We start from the raw sequence: 18,832 nt of genomic DNA on the forward strand, positions 1-18,832 counted from the left end.
TTTGATTCCTTAGTACCACAAACAGAAAAAAAGCTGGAAGTGGTACTGAGGTTCAAGTGGTAGAGCTCTGGCCTTGAGAAAGTCCAAGGACAGTGCTCAGGCCCTGAGCTCAAGCTGAGGACTGGCAAAAAAAAAAAGGAAGTATGAAATAATGAATGGCTAGCTAGAAACTGTTGTGCTCTACCTAATAATATACTAACCATCACTCACTGCTCACAAGAGTTAACCTTCTTATTAGCTAATATCAAGCTGATTATAATCAAGTAAGCTTGAATTACTTTACATTAAAGCAGTTGGGTAAAATTCTGACCTCAAAGGCAATCAAACTTCCCCATAAATGTAGAATAATCTACATTCTACTTCGTCCATGATAATTATATCTTAACTTAATCACTCTTTTATGTATCCTAGTTTCAATAATAAATTAGTTGCATTACTTTACCCAAACAGAGTAAAAAGTCTTCCGGTAAGAAATAAACTCTTAAAATATTTTCCTTTATCTCAATGCTTATCGGTAGTGCTTTCTATTTTGTTTTCTAGTGTTTGAACTGCCCTGAAAATGATTTTCAGGGCACTCCATCTACAAATCAAGTAGCATGCTACAGTGACCAGACTCGAGATGATGAGTAAGCTATAGTCTTGCCCTCAGAGAACCACAGAAATAAACTGCATGGTGGAATGAACCCCTTCATACAGCAGCAGATACTGAGGCTTAGAGAACCAGGCTGCCCTGGTTCCAACACTCTGTTTGAAATCAAGAGCTTGACTGTACACCTTGCAGACCCCTGGCAATTCACCATTATAAATATATCTTGGCATCTACCATCTAGTTTCATCTAACACAGATGCCATTTTCTGTGTCTCCCATCTTACATACACCAGACATTTCCATCCAAGTGAGAATAATACTGAAAGCCAATTAAAGGGACTTGGATATTGTCCAGTATTCACCTTCCTCCTCCAAAGGCCCCAGGAGCAGCATTCCCTGACTTCCACATCCAATCCACAGTCATGACTTAGGTCTTTGCATCCTATTATGAACCCTACCCTCCATCTCTCTCCCCACCTCAGGCCACAATGTCCACATTTAATTATCATTTTGACTTTGAGACATAAGTAAAAAGCCAAGGTGACCTGGGCATGCTACTGTTCCATAGCAGGAAGTGAGGGTTACTGGTTCCAACCTGCCAATTTTGAATGAGAATAAGACAGCATCCCCATTTAATATATGAGGAAAAGAAGCAAGGAAGCCAAGTGGCTTGCCAAAGCCACATCTACCAAAACCTACACTGAACTGCGGTCTTCGGAGTTTAGACTCCCCGCTCTTTCTCCAGAAGCAATGCTTCTCAAAAGACAGCTGAATGTACACCATCAATTATTTAACTTGTGGAGAACAAGGCAAAATAACATGATCAGTCCCTTATTTAAAAGGCAAAAATTTCTTAGAAAGGTATTCTTTTCCCTTCTTGGATTTCTCTCACCTTTGGGGCGGGTGCTGTTTATTATTTAATATTAGGTTCCTTTCACAGGGAAAATAGAGACTCTCCATATCTTGTTCTGCCAAGATCAAGGGCAAGTGGTCATTGTGTGGGGTGGACAGCCAGTGGCCATCCTGTGAGGAGATGGGCCTACATCTCCTTCTGATCTAGTCTCCCATCCAACTTCTCTTACAAACCTGAGATTCAAAACTAGAGACAGTCACAGATGGTAACCACACATCCTTTGACTGTGAAGGCAGCGACGATGGAAAACTTAATGGTAGAGAGCGCCTAGCATGCATGAAGCCCTGAATTCGATTCCACAGCAAGACATAAATAGAAAACAGCCAGAAGTGGTTCTGTGGCTCAGGTGCTAGTCTTGAGCAAAAGAAGTTCTGGGACAGTGCCCAGCCCTGAATTCAAGCCCCAGGACTGGCAAAAGAAAAACAGAAAACGAAACCCCAAGAATTGCACACCCCTCTGGGCTCAGGACCCAACTGCAGCTCTGGTCACACTGCCATGACACAGGCCCTGAATACAAATCAGCTGGGATCCTGCTAGCCGTGCACATGCTGAATCAGTAGATCTGGGGTAGGCAGATCCAAGACTGCATCTCTAGGCTGTATCCAGAGGACTGCAAAACCCACTGGGGTCCTCTGGCTGTCTTTGAACAGCATGATCCTGTGCCCCAAGATTCATCTCTTAACTTGCTTATTATATCAGAGTCCATTTCGTTCCTTCCATTTCTTTCATTATTTAAATCATGCAGCCATGAAAAGAGCTATTAAATATAAGTAACCATTCATTGTGTCTTTAAAATGAAGTGAGTCAGAAGAAACAGAATCTCTTCAAGTGTATGATATCTGCCAGCCTAGGTTTAGATACCTGATACAGACAGTGAAGACGCAAGCTACTCCTGCACACACAGCTGTCACTCAGGTGTCCACAAGAGACATTGCTGCGTGGTGCTTCCTCAGGTAGACAACACAGGCCTTTTCAGAAGCCCTGATCTCTGAGGACTGTCAAGTTTAACACTGTCCAAATCAGAAGCAAGGGCCCGTGCGTCAGTCCATGGATAGAAATGTCGGCTGAGCGTTTAAGCATTTTTAAAGGCCTACTCTTTCAGAAATAGCAGCTGCCTCCCCCTTCAAGAAATTAGGTGGCTAGCCTCCATTTCTTCACTCCCCCCAATTATGAAGTATCCTGCTCTATAGGATAGTACTGCCAACCAAACCATGCAGGAAAATCAATGTGTTTGAAAAGAACTGCACAAGTCTAAGGCTGATATGGCTGGACAGCCTTTTTTTTAAATGGAGTAGGTGACTAATGGATATCACAATTTAGTTTCACCTTTCATACCATTGTGGGGGGGGAGTGGAGGCAGGGCTGAGGATGTTAATGGAATCCACTCCATTCTTTTAATGGTTCAATATCACCAGATTGACCAACCACTTTTACAACTGGAAAAAAATCATACCTGTCATTCAGTAATACTTGGAAATCCATCATCAATTTAATTCACACCAGCATCAATAAATCATACAAAGTAGACCCTGAATAGCCCAGGGAATAAACAAAAGTAAACATTGTATTTCACCTGCCTTGTTGGCCAAACCAAAATGAAAACTCTGGCCATCTCAACTGGAATGATGCCTTTGCTCAGACTGGTTTGGTTATTTTTGGAACCTTTTATGGAATATTAACTTTATTTGCTCTAATTCTGCAGGAAGCCACCTTGGAAGTGCAAGGAAATATAAATGATTATAAAGCAGAAGTGAAAATAAAAAAAGAAGCCAAGTATTTTCTTTCCACAACTTTCTTGAGCTAATTAGATATTAACTATATCTCTTCCAACACAAAAGGGTTGCAATATTGCTACTTTTCAGTGTGGTGGATACTGGTGTAAACAGGTTTTTTTCATTGTCTGTTGTTTTTCCAGGGATAAATAAAGTAAAGGAATGATATAGGAAGGTAACTTTTTTCCATTACTAGCCATATTGATGTTGGAGCAAAGAAACAATGAAGCCACATGACCCAAGAAAGGAATCAAACACTAACCTAAGCTTTTCATTATTCAGGCAGCCAACCTCAAACACTAAAAATTAAATAAAAAAATAAAACAACAGCCTAGTATTTCAAATATGTTAATGTTTAGACCTCCCAGGTTTTGCCCAATGTTATTATCTTTCTTATACAAGATCTTTACAGGAGACACCAGCCATAAGTGACACAAGAGTTTTTTAATCCTAATTAGTTTGGTGTTCTTGGTTGACATTATTCTGTGTTGTTTTTTTTCTGGCCAATAATAATGAATAACTCATAAACGCTAATGAATAACTAAACCTTTTGTCTCCAAGGACAGCAGAGCCCAACAAGAAATGTCAGAGGCCCTGAGGTAAAATAAAAACCTTTATAATGAAAATCTTCCCAATTATATAGTCCACTGGGTCTGGGGAATGTAGAATTGTCTTAAATATTTAAATAGTTATGTCAAGTGTGCTTAAAGCAGGATCATAAGACTGACTTCCCAGATGCTTTGAAAAACTCTGTTTCAACCAGTCTAATTACAATGAGAGACTGTGGAAGTAGGAAGCAGAGAGATGTGCTATTGGTATAACAAGACTAGGATCCTCGCTCACAAGTTTCAGCAAGGCTAATAAGCTGCCAATTAGAGAAGGTCTTTCATGCCCTTAGTTGCTGAGATAAACAGCAACACCTATCTCATTAAAAACTTACATGACACAAACATGCCATTTAAAGAAATAATAACAATTTCTACTACCTTAACCTAAGAGTAATCACACGGATGTTACCAATAAATATGTAAAAAAGGAAGAACAGAGAATATTGTCTTTTGGGGGAGTAAGAAGATTTGATGCCAACATTGAGGCTTAAACTTGTATTCTCCCTAAACATGGTGATCTACCACTTAAGCCACACCTCCACTTCTAAGTTTTTATTGCTGGTTAATTGGAAATAAATGTCTCATGATCTTGTCTGTCCAATCTGGCTTTGAACTTCCCTCAATGCTTAACATCTCAGCCTGCTGAGTAGCAGCTTCAGTTTCAAAATATTGTATTTTAGTAGCCAAAAGTTCTTGTTTTCTAATATAGTTCCTAACGCTCTCCATAGGAAGGGCTAAAAAGCAATGATACCCCAGGATCAACAAAGTTATCCTTTTATATTTGTTTCTAATTTGGGGTAGGGGGAAGGGGCTGTGTGGGCTGGGAGTTCCAGGTCTTAGGCTTTACAGGACATCCTAGAGTCCACAAGTAAGTCTCCAACATGTTATGTCTGAAAGCAAGAACGTACTTAATGGGAATGTGTTTAAAAAAAAGACATAGGCAGATACAGTCAAGAGAAAACCGTGACTGTATGTGTCACATCTGAGCATCAGAGGTAACAGATGATAGCTGAGATTTTCGGAAAAGAATCCATGCATCTTCAACCAGTGATTCTCAAAAGCAGGAGGAAGAGGAGGGGTGGGAGGAGGAGGAGGAGGAGGAGGAGGAGGAGGAGGAGGAGGAGGAGGAGGAGGAGGAGGAGGAGGAGGAAGGAAAAATTCTTTCTTTCCAGTGAAGCACCAGCTACTAAAAAACAAAAAAAAATAATAATAAAACTCCCCAGAAGTCTTTATCTTACTATCAACAAGGTGCAAATCGATTTCAGTGGAAGCTATGAAAGGTTATTGAGCAGGGTATTACATAAGAGTGATGCTTAATTTTGAAAGGGAAAGTGTCCTTTATCATGCAGTAATCTGGAGCTACAGGTGGACATTCACACACATTCTAGGACAAAGAAGCAGTCAGTGCCTTCTGAAGACCTTTGAGACATTCAGGACAAAAAGAGGAACACTGCTTAAAAAATAGTTCATGTCAGGATTGGCTAATCCAGTAGAGCTAGTTGAGTGAAGCTCCTTTCACAGGGGACATGTGGAAAGGAGTCTTTTTTCCCTCTCTTTTGCCCTCTTCCTTCCTCCTTCACTGTCTCTGTGATGAAGCAAACAAGAGGAAACAGCAAACTCAATACTTAAGTAACAGAGGTAATAGTCAAATATATACTTCCCGAGACCTTCCCTAGAAATTTATCCAGCCTTCCTGCCAACTGTTTGTCTGTGTGACAATGCTTAGGAACTTAAACTCTCTCTGTACAAAGCTCTATTACATTTCTACTGAGTTAGAACAATCACTCTCAAACTATGCACTTGTTTGAACCACTCTGTAAATTGTACCTTGTCCTAGAACTGTGACACCTCCACTATAATGGTCAATTTATTTTTATTTATTTGTTTGTTTGGGGGTTACTGGTCCTGGGTCTTGAACCCAGGGCCTATGTACTATCTCTGGGCTTCATTTTATCTATTGCTCAAACCCAGCACTCTATCACTTGAGCCACAGCTCCATTTCTAGCTTGTTTTGGTAGTTGAGATAAAAGAATCTTTCCAGCTTTCCAGCCTAGGGCTGGCTTGAACTACAATCCTGAGATTTCAATCTCTTGAGTAGTTAGGATTACAGGCATGAGTCACCAGCACCCAGTTTGTAATGGTTAATTTTATATGTGATCTTGACTTAGACATTCAAATTGAGATGATCACACATTATTCTAGGTGTTTCTTTCAGGTATTTAGGAATGTGTTTAACATTGAAAGCATTATACTGAATAAGGCAAATCACCCTTCCTAATATAAGTGAGCCTCATCCACTTAGCTGAAGGTCTGATTTGAACAGAAGGCTGACTCTTCCACCAAGTCAGGGAATTCTTTCCTGCCTGATGGCCTTTGAACAAGACACTGTCTTTTTGTCTTTGAACTCAAACTGAAGCACGGGATCTAGGTATCAAGCCTGCCAGCTTTTGGTCCAAGACAACACCATTAACTCTCCTGGTTCTCGGGCTGTTATATTCAAATTGGAATTAAAACTATCCCTTCTTCTAGGCCTCCAGCTTGCTAAGTCACTGGAAGGATTTTGTAACTTGTCAGCCTCCATAATCTCTTAAACCAATTCTTTATTATAAATTCCTTTATTTCTACATGTGTATGCATGTCCATATACACACATGTATATGCATAGGCAAACATACACATATAAATACTTTTAATTCTGTTTTTCTTCAGAACCTCATCAAATATACAGAGTTACACATTCAGCCTGGGTACTCATGGCTACCACTCTACCATTTGAGGGAAAACGCCACTTCGGTCTCACATACTTCTGTGTCTGGGCTGGCTTTGAACCATGATCCTCAGATCTCAGCCTCCTGAGTAACAAGGATTATAGGCATGAGCCACTGGCACCCGGCTTTACCTATACTTTTTTGTCTCTTCAAGTAATGGCTGCACCCTAAACCTTCGTGGAACCAGGCCAGAAGTAAGAGCATTAAATGTCTCCGCAATCTCTCCCCTTTGGGTTGCAAATGTGCTTCCGCACTACTCAAGAGTAGTTATGAAACAGCAAATCATACGCTCAGGTGCTAAGCAAAATGCAGGACACACATTTTGCCCAACCACAAGGCTGGGTATGCACTCTTGAGATGTTCTAATCTCCTACAAGGTTCGACTTGACAAGCAGTGTGGAGAAAAAAACCTCTCAAAGGCTGCCATGTTATCCTCGGTGACTCCCTATCTCAGGATCACTCATGATGCTTTCTAAGCTAACTGCACATGTATTTATCTGAATTCTCCAACACCCCAAGGGCAAGGACTAGGTTCGTTAAGTAATGTATTGCCAGAACAGTGGCTCACTCATAATGTATGTTCAGCAATTATTTGTTGAGTAAATAGATGATGTCCAAACAGTCACACACCATCAATTATTGGCTTAATTTAAAAATTGTCAACGGAGAACAATGTTGTTGTTGTTGTTTTTAGTAGGAGAGTTTTATGGGGTTTGAACACACAGCAGTTCATTTACCAGTACTACTCTACCACTTGAGCCAGGCACACACCCTTTTTTGCCTCATTTTTTTGAATAGGGTTTTATACTTTGGCCCAATTCGATAATAATTCTCCCATTTACTTCTCCCAGAAAGGTGATATACAGACATACCATCACCCCCAACCTATTGGTTAAGATGGACTCTAACTTTTTAACTTTGAACTAAGGTCCCCTTGTTTTCTACATCCCCAGTAGCTAAGATTACAAACCAAAGCTGCTTTGCCTGGTTTCAAAGTGTTTTTCATTTGTTTAAATACTGGGGATTAAACTCAGGGTCCCTGCACTTACTTGCTAGACAGGCATGCTAACATTTGAACAATGCCTCCAGCCTCTTTTTTATAATGGTAATTTTTAAGGTAGTCTTATTTTATGACCAGGCCAGCTGAGATGTTGCTAGAGATGACAGACATGTGCCACTACACGCAGACAATGGTTGAAATGAAATCTTGTACACTTTATAATAAAGAAGTTCTCACTGGCCTCAGACTGCCATCCCTTAAAAATCTTCCTCCCATGTGGCTAAGACCAGCAGGCTTCAGTCATCACTCTTGGCTGAAATCTGTTAAGAAACACCTGTAAGTCACTTCTGCCCATCCTTTACCACTGATGATAACATCAAGCTATAAGACTGTGTTCAGCAGTGTAGCTGTGCTATACAAGCCCCAGCCACATAAGTTCAAAGGCAAGTAGTGTAAGGAAGCAAGCTGCGCGAGGATCCAAGCAACCATGGGAGAATCAGGAAACAGTCCCATTTTTCTCAAGCATTCCAAAGTATACTGACTGACCCTAAGAGTTCACTTAAGTATCTGAAGTGTGTTTTCAACCATCATTATAATTACAGCTACTTCTAATCACCATCAAAGTAATATTCCCATACTCTGCTTGGCTACTGCCTGGAAGTTTCTTATTCCTTCTAGATCGTAATTCTCATAGCAGTTAATCAACCATAGCGTACAACTCAGAGGCTGCCGTGATGAATAACTGAAACAATGTATTGGAGAGCATTCAACATTCTGCATGACACATGCTAGTGGATTGAACAATAAATGCAAGTTATTAATATTACAACTGCAAATCAGTCAGATCTGCAAATGCAAGCAACTCTATAGTTCAATAAGAAGACATGAGCTGAAGGATTTTACTAGGTCATAGCCTCCTCAAAATTCAAACTCCCAACTTTGAGATTAAGGAATTTAGCTTGCCATGTGCCAAGAACATAACAACCTAACGATAACAGAATGATTTTGGCCTCAGCTCCCAGGGAAATCTTTTTCTATATTAAACGCCAGTACTAAAACAATAACAACAACAACAACAACAATCTGAAGCTAAACCTAAACCCAAAGTAAATAAATAAATAAATAGAAAAAAGAAATTTAAAACTACATATAGGTTAAGTGTAGTTAAAAAATTATAGTTAGCAAATAACTCTACTTGCCTGATATAAAGTATTATTCACCTTAATTCATTTGGGTGGCTGGATATTCAGAAGGCTACTAGTAATTCTACTTAATAATATCAGCACTTTTAATATAAATATAGAAGGTTGATTAGATAACCTAAAAAAGCTGGTGTTCATGGCATCCATCTATCATCCCAGCTACTGTGGGAAGCATGAAGAGGAATGCTGTGGTACAGACAAGCCCAGAGGAAGGGATAGTGAGATGCTATCTCAAAAATAACAACAGCCAGGTACCAGTGGCTCATATCTGTAATCCTAGCTATTCAGGAAGCTGAGATCTTGCGGTTGGTTCCAAGCTAGCCTGTGCAGAAAAGTCTGTGAGACTCTTATTTCCAAGTAAACACCAAAAAAGCCAGAAGTGGAACTATGGCTCAAGTAGTAGAGCACTAGTCTTGAGAGGGAAAAAAAAAGGCTCAGGGACAACAACCAGGTGATGAGTTCAAGCCCCAGGACCAGCTCAAACAAGAAGGAAAAAAAAAAAACCTATAGCAAGAAATGTTGGATGCGTGACTTAAGCTATATTAAGGATTCTAGAAGTGTGCTCTTTTATGTAACAAAGGTCTCTTTTACATGGCATTTAGGCTCTTCCTCAGTCTAGCCTAAACATAGATATCATCCACATTATAATTTCAGCAAGTGAACATTAGCTTCTATACAGTATCATCCAAACAGTTTGCTATTCCCCCAATAATTATTCTTTTAATTTAAAATATATGGCCAAACATTACTGAGGTAAAATCACATTCTCTCTACAAGTCATATTAATAGCCAGCTTTCTAGTTCTCCTAAGTACAAAATACATCTTTTCATTATCCTTGCTGGGGAAGTAGCTCATTGGTAGACCTCTAGACACCCACGGGCAAGGCTCACGGTTCAATCTCCTGTACTGGGGGGAAAAAAGTCTGCCCTTTCTCTTTCAGCTTGTTTCCCTCTTCTTAATAACTGCGTTATAAAAACGACCACTTTCACTCTTAAAATGATCATCTTTCTTACCATTCACATGGCTGATTCCTCATTTTGTTGGTTATTAAAATTCCTTCTTTTACTTATCCTTTCCCTTCCAAACCCCGTGGTTCCTCTAGTACTTCTAAAACTAGCATAAATGGCAGTTCTAGTCCCTCCTTCATTCATGGCCTGTAAAACCCAATTACCAGTGAGTCAGGAAGAACTTAGTACAGCGTGCACAGGGGAAGAGAGACTTCTAAATTTGCTTGTTCTTCTACAACCGCCATCCTCTTTGCTTCCTTACGTCTGATCTTTCTATCTTACCATCCACTCTCTTTCACAGACCACCAAAGTGTCACACACTTGGGTGAGCAAAGGTGGCATTTACCTAAACCCAACATACCAAGCAAGTGAGACCATACGCCTTGACTGGGATATATTTTTCTAATAGTGTCTGCTAGCAAAGAGATTTTTTTAAGTTTCCACTTCTAAAGGATCCCAGAAATATAATCCTACCTTTCCCAGGATTTGGAGGAAAAGGACTTCCAAACTCTTGCAGCTTTGGCTTTAAAGTATGCGACCCTGACATGCCACCAGCCTGGGTGGTCTGGAATCGCGGCTTCCCATTGGTGAGCACATGTCGCCTGGGGCTCAGGGCGGGTAGATGGATGGGGCTCTCAGCCATGTGGTTCTGAGGAGCCATCCCTCCTCCTGAGGACATCTTGAGATGGAAGTTGCTAGTAAGGCTTCCAAGAGTGGGACTTGGTGTGCTGCCATAGGACAAAGGACCAGGAGTCCCTGAATGGGCTCGGATGGGAGGAATGTGCTGACCACTGACCGTCCCCAGCCCCTGGGCTCCTGGTGTCTGGTGGAGACTCATGCTGCATGATCTTCCATTCATGCTGAAAAACCTGCAGCCAGGATGATCAAACATTCAGTGGTACTAATGACTCCTTTCAGGCAAAGTCCAATAAGTTATCCATGGTGTGGGTTCTAAGCCTGTTTAAAAAAAAATAAATGCAGGCATTTTAAAAGTAAAAAGTGAAAAGAAGGTATAGTAAGTTTTCAACTCATAGGATGGGTTTTCTTTCATGTCAGGAAGAAAAGAAGCAGTTGTCGTAAGGGTCAATAGCCTTTTATAGAGAACAAAGTCATCAAATGCCCAGCTCACTGGCAAGTACTCTCCCTGCTGAATTCACGGTAGACATCGATTATGGACCACTGCATTATTCTGCCTGACACTAAGACCATCACAACTTGGTGCTCTTAGCTACTATCTACCCCTCTATCCATGCCACCTTGTAAAACAAAACTAATTTCACTCCCTAAAGATCTGTCCTAACTAGTTTATTCTTACTAGAGTGGGTCTTGGGAAACCCTAAAACTTCAAAATCCCAACCTTCATGAGCTATGTGATCTGTCCTTCAAAGTCCCAGTAAACATGCATAAAACAGGTTTGACTTCTAAATGAGATGACAATAATGGGGTTGGGGGGATATTTACAAAAACACAAAAAATACAACTTAAAGGTTAGGAAAAGTACAAAAGATTTAATTAAAATGTCTATTTTTTGTAAGTCATGGGGCTTGAACTCAGGGCCTGGGTACCATCTCTGAGCTCTTTTGCTCAAGGCGAGCACTCTATCACTTTGAGCCACGGCTCCACTTCCAGTTTTCTGGTGGTTAATAGAGATAAGTGTCTCACAGACATTCTTGCCCTGCTGTCTTTAAATTGCAATCCTCAAATCTCAGCCTCCTGAGTAGCTAAGATGACAGGCATGAGCCACCAGCCCCTAGAAGTAATATATATCTTTATATTTAACATATCCTTATACTTAAATGTCCTCAGTAGCCTTAGTGTCTTGCTTCCATACTGACACTGAGTTACAAGTATGTATACAGAGACCACCAATATTCTAGCTTTTGTTAAAGTCCTGGAAAAGGTGAAGTTTAATGTCTGACGCACAAAAAAAGTGATCTTCAAATGGTGAGCTATTCCCAGGTGCCTACTGTTCATAAACCATATTGTCATGAAGATTCCTACAGGAGAAACCTCCAAGAGAAGTACTGGTGCAATCATAGGATGCCATCACCTACCCACATGCACTTAAGTCACAGCTCCAGGGTTCTGAATCATGAAAGGAGGCTCCTTCCTGTCTTACTCAAAGTCAGACAACAAAGTAGCCTACAATAGCAAGTCTACTACTTCAAATGTATAATCAATGCATTCACAATGTCTTGGATATAGAAATGTTAGTCATGGAAAGAAGTCAAGGCTGACTAGACACAGGAAATAAGGACTCAGTGGTAGCATTCAAATATTCCCGATGGTTTGAGTCCTATTTTTTCCATACGATCCACTTTTAGGTCTTAGGCATTGAACTCCAAAATAAATGACTCATAAATCACTGAAGACCAATAATCAAGGAAAGGAAAACTTTTTATTGAGAATTTTCTTATCATTCTAGGAAATCCAAATGACTGATACTGCAAGTCAAGTACTCAGTTTGCCTTCTAAAAAGGGGACTAGATTGAAGAACTTCCAAAGTAATTAACAGCTGGGTGCCAGTGGCTCACACCTAAAATCCTAGCTACTCCTCCAGAGGCTGAGATCTGAGTATGGTGGTTTAAAGGAAAATCCTTGAGATTAGTATCTCCAATAAAGCACCAAAAAAAAAAAAAAGCAGAGCTTTGGCTCAGATGGTAGACCACTAATCTTCAGCAAAAGATAACACCGGGGCCGGCACATGCGCACACAAAAAGAATAATTTAACAATATAAAATTTGAAATGTTTTCTTCATTTTTGCCAACTCTCTGCTTTGCTCAAGATTCTGTTAGTCTGTGGCATTTAACACAGTCCCATTCTCTAGTTCTAGTATACCTCAATAGTTCTTTATATCTACTCTCACTGGAGTAGGCCCCTCACCATTATAGTCCTCTCCCCTTGAATGGACAAGAAGTTCCAAGTTATACAAACATGTATGGTTGACAGTTGTTTATGGAGCAATAAGATATCAACCTTATTTCACTTAATATAATTAAGCCAGACCCAAAGAAACAAAGATTCCATGGTTTCTCTCATTTGTAATCATTAGAATGTGATGATACATCTACAAGTAAACCCAATGGATAGTAAAAGACAAAAAACTACACATGTACACGACAAACTAAACAGAACTTTAAACATTCACACAGTGAACAAAGGGAGATATTCTTAGGATATTCAAGGGCTCAAGAGCTATGTGCATGTGATCATATAAAATAACATTAATTGAGATGAACTCCAAGAAATAGAAACAAAGATTTTTATGTTACTTTTTGTGGTATCTTTTATTCTATTTTCCTCTTTTTACCACTCCTTTCCATTTCTTTGACTTGTGTATAAGTTTCTCTGATTTTGGGAGGGAAAGAGGAAGTACAAAAATGGAGGGAAAAACAGTGAGTAATACAGCAGTGACACTAACTAGACACTATGTTGAAAATGGACTATACAACTTAGGAGGAAGAGGAGCCAGCAAGAAAACAAAAAATGGGAGGAAAAGAAATGTACTCAATACTTGACTTATGTAACATTAGCCCCTCTGTCCATCACCTTTACAATAAGATCCCACACACATACCACCACCCCTGGAAAAATTCCAATGGTTTTTCTGTTGTGTGTATGTAGAAGAATTCAAGTGTGTTGCCAGCCAATCTGCTGATTCATTCATTCAATAAGCTCACTTAATGTATCTATGCTCTGCCAGAGAAAATTGGCCATCTATTTTTCCACTCATTGATAAAATGATGTCTTCTGAATTCTCTGAACCCCGCAGAAGAAAGCACTTATTCAGTACCCATCAAAGAAAAAGAGAGGGAGAAAAAAAGCCAAGAAATATGTCCTACTGGCAATTTTTTAAATGAATACTTGTCTAACATGACTGAAAATCTGAGTCACTAGTCAAAAGTCGTAAGTGTCTGCAGATTGACAGACTGTACCCATTTCTGAGTTTTAAAAAATAAGAGAATTGTTGGCATCAGCATCATATACAAATTAAGATTCTCATCAAAAATATGGATTGGGGCCGGGAGTTTGGCCTAGTGGTAGAGTGCTTGCCTAGCATGCATGAAGACCCAGGTTCAATTCCTTGGTACCACAGACATAGAAAAATAAAAGCTGGAAGTGGTGCTGAGGCTCAAGTGGTAGAGCTCTAGCCCTGAGAAAGTCCAAGGACAGGGCTCAGGCCCTGGGCTCAAGACCAGGGCTTGCAAAAAAAAAAAAATATGGATTAAAAATACCTTGGCGGGTACTTAGCATTAGGCTCAATCATTAAGGATGTCAACCTACAAGAAGGGAAAAATAAAGTGCTGAGGATTCAATTAATCAGACACTCACACCTGCTGGCCTTGCACTGTTTTTACTGCTGTTGTTGTTTATTTTGTATTTTTAAATAAATTTATTCTGCTTTAAATAGCTTTAGGTTGAAAGTAAAAGCAACAAAATGTACTTAATTGTATTACTAAGAAAGCAGTAAAGTGATTAATGCTATAAAGGAAAACCATGGGCTGGGAATGTAGCTTAGTGGTAAAGTGCTTGCAGAGTATGCTTGAAGCCTTGGGTTCAATTCTTCAGTATCACATACACACACAAAAAAAGCCAGAAATGGTTCTGTGGCTCTAGTGGTAAGAGTGCTAGCCTCTGAGCAAAAGAAACTCAAGGACAGTGCCCAGGCCCTGTGTTCAGGCCCCAGGACTGGCAAAAAAGAGAGGGGGGAAGGGACTGAGGGGGGGGGAAAGAGAGAGAGAGAGAGAGAAAGAGAGAGAGATAGAGATAGAGATAGAGATAGAGAGAGAGAGAGAGAGAGAGAGAGAGAGAGAGAGAGAGAGAGAGAGAGAGTGTGTAAGTAATAGGTCAGTGGTTTGTGAGCAGAATAAAACCAGCCTTGAAACAACAAAAAACTATGTGAAAAAAATTGCCTAAAATTTCAGTTTTCACATTAATCATGCCAATAGATTTTTCAAGTGCAAGATATTAGAGATAAAAATCAATTTTGTTTACTTGTATTTCTGATGCACTATGGTCAGCACCATGACTAGGATTAGGTTCTAAATCTACTTTATTAAAAAAAAAAAGTTTTTAAGGAATAAACTACTCAGTTTCACTAAAGACACATGGCTGAAAAGAACACTCAAAAAGTCAAGATATCTTCTAAGCATCATGGCTCAGGCTTGCAATCCTACTTAGGAGCTGAGATCTGATGATTGAGGTTCAAAGCCAGCCCAGCCATCGAAGTCCTGATGAGACTCTTATTTCAAACTTACCACTTAAAAATGGAAGTGGCACTGTGGCTCAAATGGTAGAATGCTAGCCTTCAGCAAAAATAGGCTCAGGGATAGAGCCCAGACCCTGAATTCAAGCTCCATAACCAACAACAACAACAAAAAAGTCAAGCTGTCCAAGTTCTACCTGTGGCAAATCATTCCCAGTTATTCTGGACTGAGTTTTTCATCCATAAAGGGTTGAGGAGGTTGAACATAATAATAATAATAAGCACTTTGGTCTCTTAACATTCTGTTATTACAGATAATTAAAATCAGGACAATCATTAGAAAATACTCATATAATTGAGAATGAATAGTAGATTCTGTAAGTATGGTGCTTAAGTCTATGAAAGTTGGGTACAATTGTAAACAAAAATAGTTGCACCTTTTAACCAGTTCCATCAAAACAGCAGATAGATAGTAGATAGAGAATTCTCCTGTCAGCTTGTGCAGAAAGAGAGCATTAGTGAGGAAGAAGAAATTTAGGATGAAATTTTGCCAAAAAGTTAACTCACAACCCATCAGTATAGCTGGTAGAATTCGACTGGATGAGCCTATTTATATTGAATAACTTGACTGAATTCTCCAGCCTTTTCTCTTGTCTTTCACCCAACTACTCTACCCAAGACAGCCAATAGCAAAAAGGAAAGAAGAGAAGAGAGGGAGGCTGGGAGCATGGCCTAGTGGTAGAGTGCTCGCCTAGCATGCACGAAGACTTGGGTTCGATTCCTCGGTACCACATACACAGAAAAAGCAGGTAGTGGTGCTGTGGCTCAAGTGGTAGAGCTGTATAGCCTTGAAGAAAGCCCAAGGACAATGCTCAGGCCCTGTGTTCAAGCCCAAGGACTGGCAAAAAAAAATAATAATTAAAAAAAAGAAGAGAAGGGAGAATGGGGAGGGAAGGGGAAGAAAAAAAAGGGGGGGAGAAAGTGGGAAATGACCATCCAATAGTCCAAAAGTAAGAACTCAGGGTATTTTGAATCTCACACATTGCATACTTCAATTTTTATGCTTTGATGGTTTACAATGAAAATGTTCATTCTAATGAATCAACACCAGAATTAATAAATCTTTCCTCCTAGCTGCTTTCAAACTCTTAAAACACATGCCTGAAAATCAAGTCAGAGAGGAAATGACTTAACCTGAAAGGAAACTAAGGCACAAACACATTTAATAATTCCACTCGTTTTGTGGAAAAGCTTGAAACATAATCATGACTCTACCTTCTACCCAAGGCTCCAAGCACTGCTCCTCCTGGATTAAGAGATTAAACAAATGAAAGCAATGTTAACTCATCCATTCAAGAAAATTCCAAAAACACAATTTCCATAATGTCTATTTACAGCCGAAGGCCCTTTCTTGGTAAATATCATTAATAGACTCATCTAGAGTCATAATTCATCTGATGAGCCAGTTAATTATTAATTTTCATACATCATTTCATTTCCTTAGGCTACATTTAGCCTTTGTTACATTTTCCATTCCTTCTGTCAGGAGCATTTCCCATCCTGCACAGAAAACCTTAAAAATGGCGCACGCACACACACACACACACACACACACACACACACACACACACACAAAAACACACAATATACTTGTTAAGAAGCAAACTACTCCCATGTCTGTTTCATATATGTATGCCTAAGCAATCTAAAATAGAGTTCTTATTGGTTCTTTTCATTTTGTCCCTTCCAGTTAATGATTGCATAATTTCATTAACACTGTCTTTTCGACCTCACTACCTGGATCATAAATAAGATGAGCTTCTACTGTTACAACATTTGTAACCCAAAGAATATAGAAATGAAAAGCCTATTGATAGATAATGTAAGTTATTGGCATGCACGGCTGCAGGGTGAAGCACATTTTGCAATTCAATCAAGGACAGATAGAGCTGAATGTTCTTAGATCCCAAGAGTTCATTTTAATAAGCAGGATGTACCTTGTCCTAACACAGGTGATTGCCTCCTCAGAAAGACTGTATAAACAAAAACCAATCATGTAAGGCATTTTATTGGCAACAATATAAACACAGCTATATTAGATGTCACCAATAAATCAAAATTATTCTTGTCTGCAATTTTAACAAGAGGAAAGTGCAAACATGTGCCTGGGATGCTGGAGAATATTATGGAGGAAATGTATTGAATAGTGAATATACACAACATCATTTCTCTAAATTGAAACTGGATGCTCTTATATTACAGTAAATTAACCCACAACAAGGTATAGTTGATCGTTTCTCTGGTATCCTAACTATCCAGTGGTACTGACCAATTCCAAGAATTGATAAGAGAAGACAGACAAAAACAGTTAACTCATCATTGAGATATACAACAGAAACTTAATAAGGTTTCACCTAAACGCAAAAGCACAATACCTCTGAATATCTAAAATGCTATTTATTGAAACAAGTTCTATAGGAAATGGAGGCATGGTTTTGTTGTTGTTGTTGTTGGTGGTGGTGGTGGTGGTGGTGGTGGTGATAGTGTAGGTTTGTTCTTTTGTTTTGTTTGTTCTTTCTTCTGTCCTTGGAGAGGGGGCAAGGTGGGGCACAGAAATTGAGGGAAGAAGGGTAAACAAGTGCATTCATGGTACTCAGCAGAAACTGTAGAAAATGAACTATCTAACATGTAAGCTGAGACAAGGGGGAAATGGAAGGAATACTATGTCCGAAAAGAAATGCACTCTTGGCCAGGTGCTGGCGGCTCATACCTGTAATCCTAGCTACTCAGAAGGCTCAGATCGGAAGATCACAGTTCAAAGCTAGCCTGGGCAGAGAAGTTCCTGTGAGACTCTTATCTCCAATCAACCACTCAAAAATCAAAAGTGGAGCTTTGGCTCAAAGTGGCAGAATGCTAGTCTTGAGAAAAAGAGCTCTGGGGTAACATGACCAACCCCTGAGTTCAAGCCCTATGACCAGCAAACAAAACAAAACAAAAGGAAGTACACTCATTACCTGACTTATTAAACAGTAACTCCTCTGTATATCACACTAATAGTAATTAAATCATATTTTTAAAATATATTTAAAATGAAGATTCTATCAAATAACTAGAATGTGTAGAGATTTTTCACTCCAATATTATCAAGGTCCCATACTGGCAATCATGAGTATTAAAATATTTATTCTGAACACTAACATGTACAGATGTTACTCAAGCAATATAATCAACAGTAAAACAAAATCAAAGAGTTACACTAATTAAAAAATAAGACAAATTAGTGTTCCTCCAGAGATTACAGATCAGTCTTCAAAGAACTCTCAGAAAAAATTATTTAATGAACATTATAGTTTCTACTGAATATAACCCTGAGTTTTGTTTATCTGTGGCTAAATCTCATTAAAGATAGGTCCATTATAACATTTTAATTGTTTTATTGTTAGTATAAAAATGGTGTACAGAGGGTTACAGTTATATAAGTCAGATAATGAGTACATTTCTTTTTAGACAATGTCACCCCTTCCCTGGTTCTCTCCCAGTTTTCCCCTTCCATCCCTCCCACAAGTTGTAAAGCTCCATTTTCAACACAATGACCAGTGAGTCCATTTAATATTTTTTATTTTTGCATTCTGAAAAGTGTTCTCTAAGATGAAAATATTTCTTCCCCAAGTAAACTAAGTCAAATAACAGGCGGTGCCAAAATTTAAATGTACAATTATGGCTTTCACAGTCTGGGTAGGAAATATAACACAATGACAATGATTA

At 39.3% G+C, this 18,832-nt stretch overlaps 1 protein-coding gene across 1 annotated transcript in view; it reads right to left on the minus strand.

Annotated features, from left to right (window-relative positions):
• Window positions 1-18,832, minus strand: part of Glis3 (GLIS family zinc finger 3) — a 427,346-nt gene that overhangs the window by 400,619 nt on the left and 7,895 nt on the right. Inside the window, exon 2 of the mRNA XM_090329717.1 lies at window positions 10,335-10,817. Coding sequence (XP_090185843.1) covers window positions 10,335-10,752 — 418 coding nt within the window. The 5' untranslated portion in view covers window positions 10,753-10,817. The remainder of the gene's footprint in view (window positions 1-10,334; window positions 10,818-18,832) is intronic.

This window comes from Megascapheus bottae, chromosome 3 (genome assembly GCF_031878675.1).
Source record: "Megascapheus bottae isolate mThoBot1 chromosome 3, mThoBot2.hap1, whole genome shotgun sequence".
NCBI lineage: Eukaryota > Metazoa > Chordata > Mammalia > Rodentia > Geomyidae > Megascapheus > Megascapheus bottae.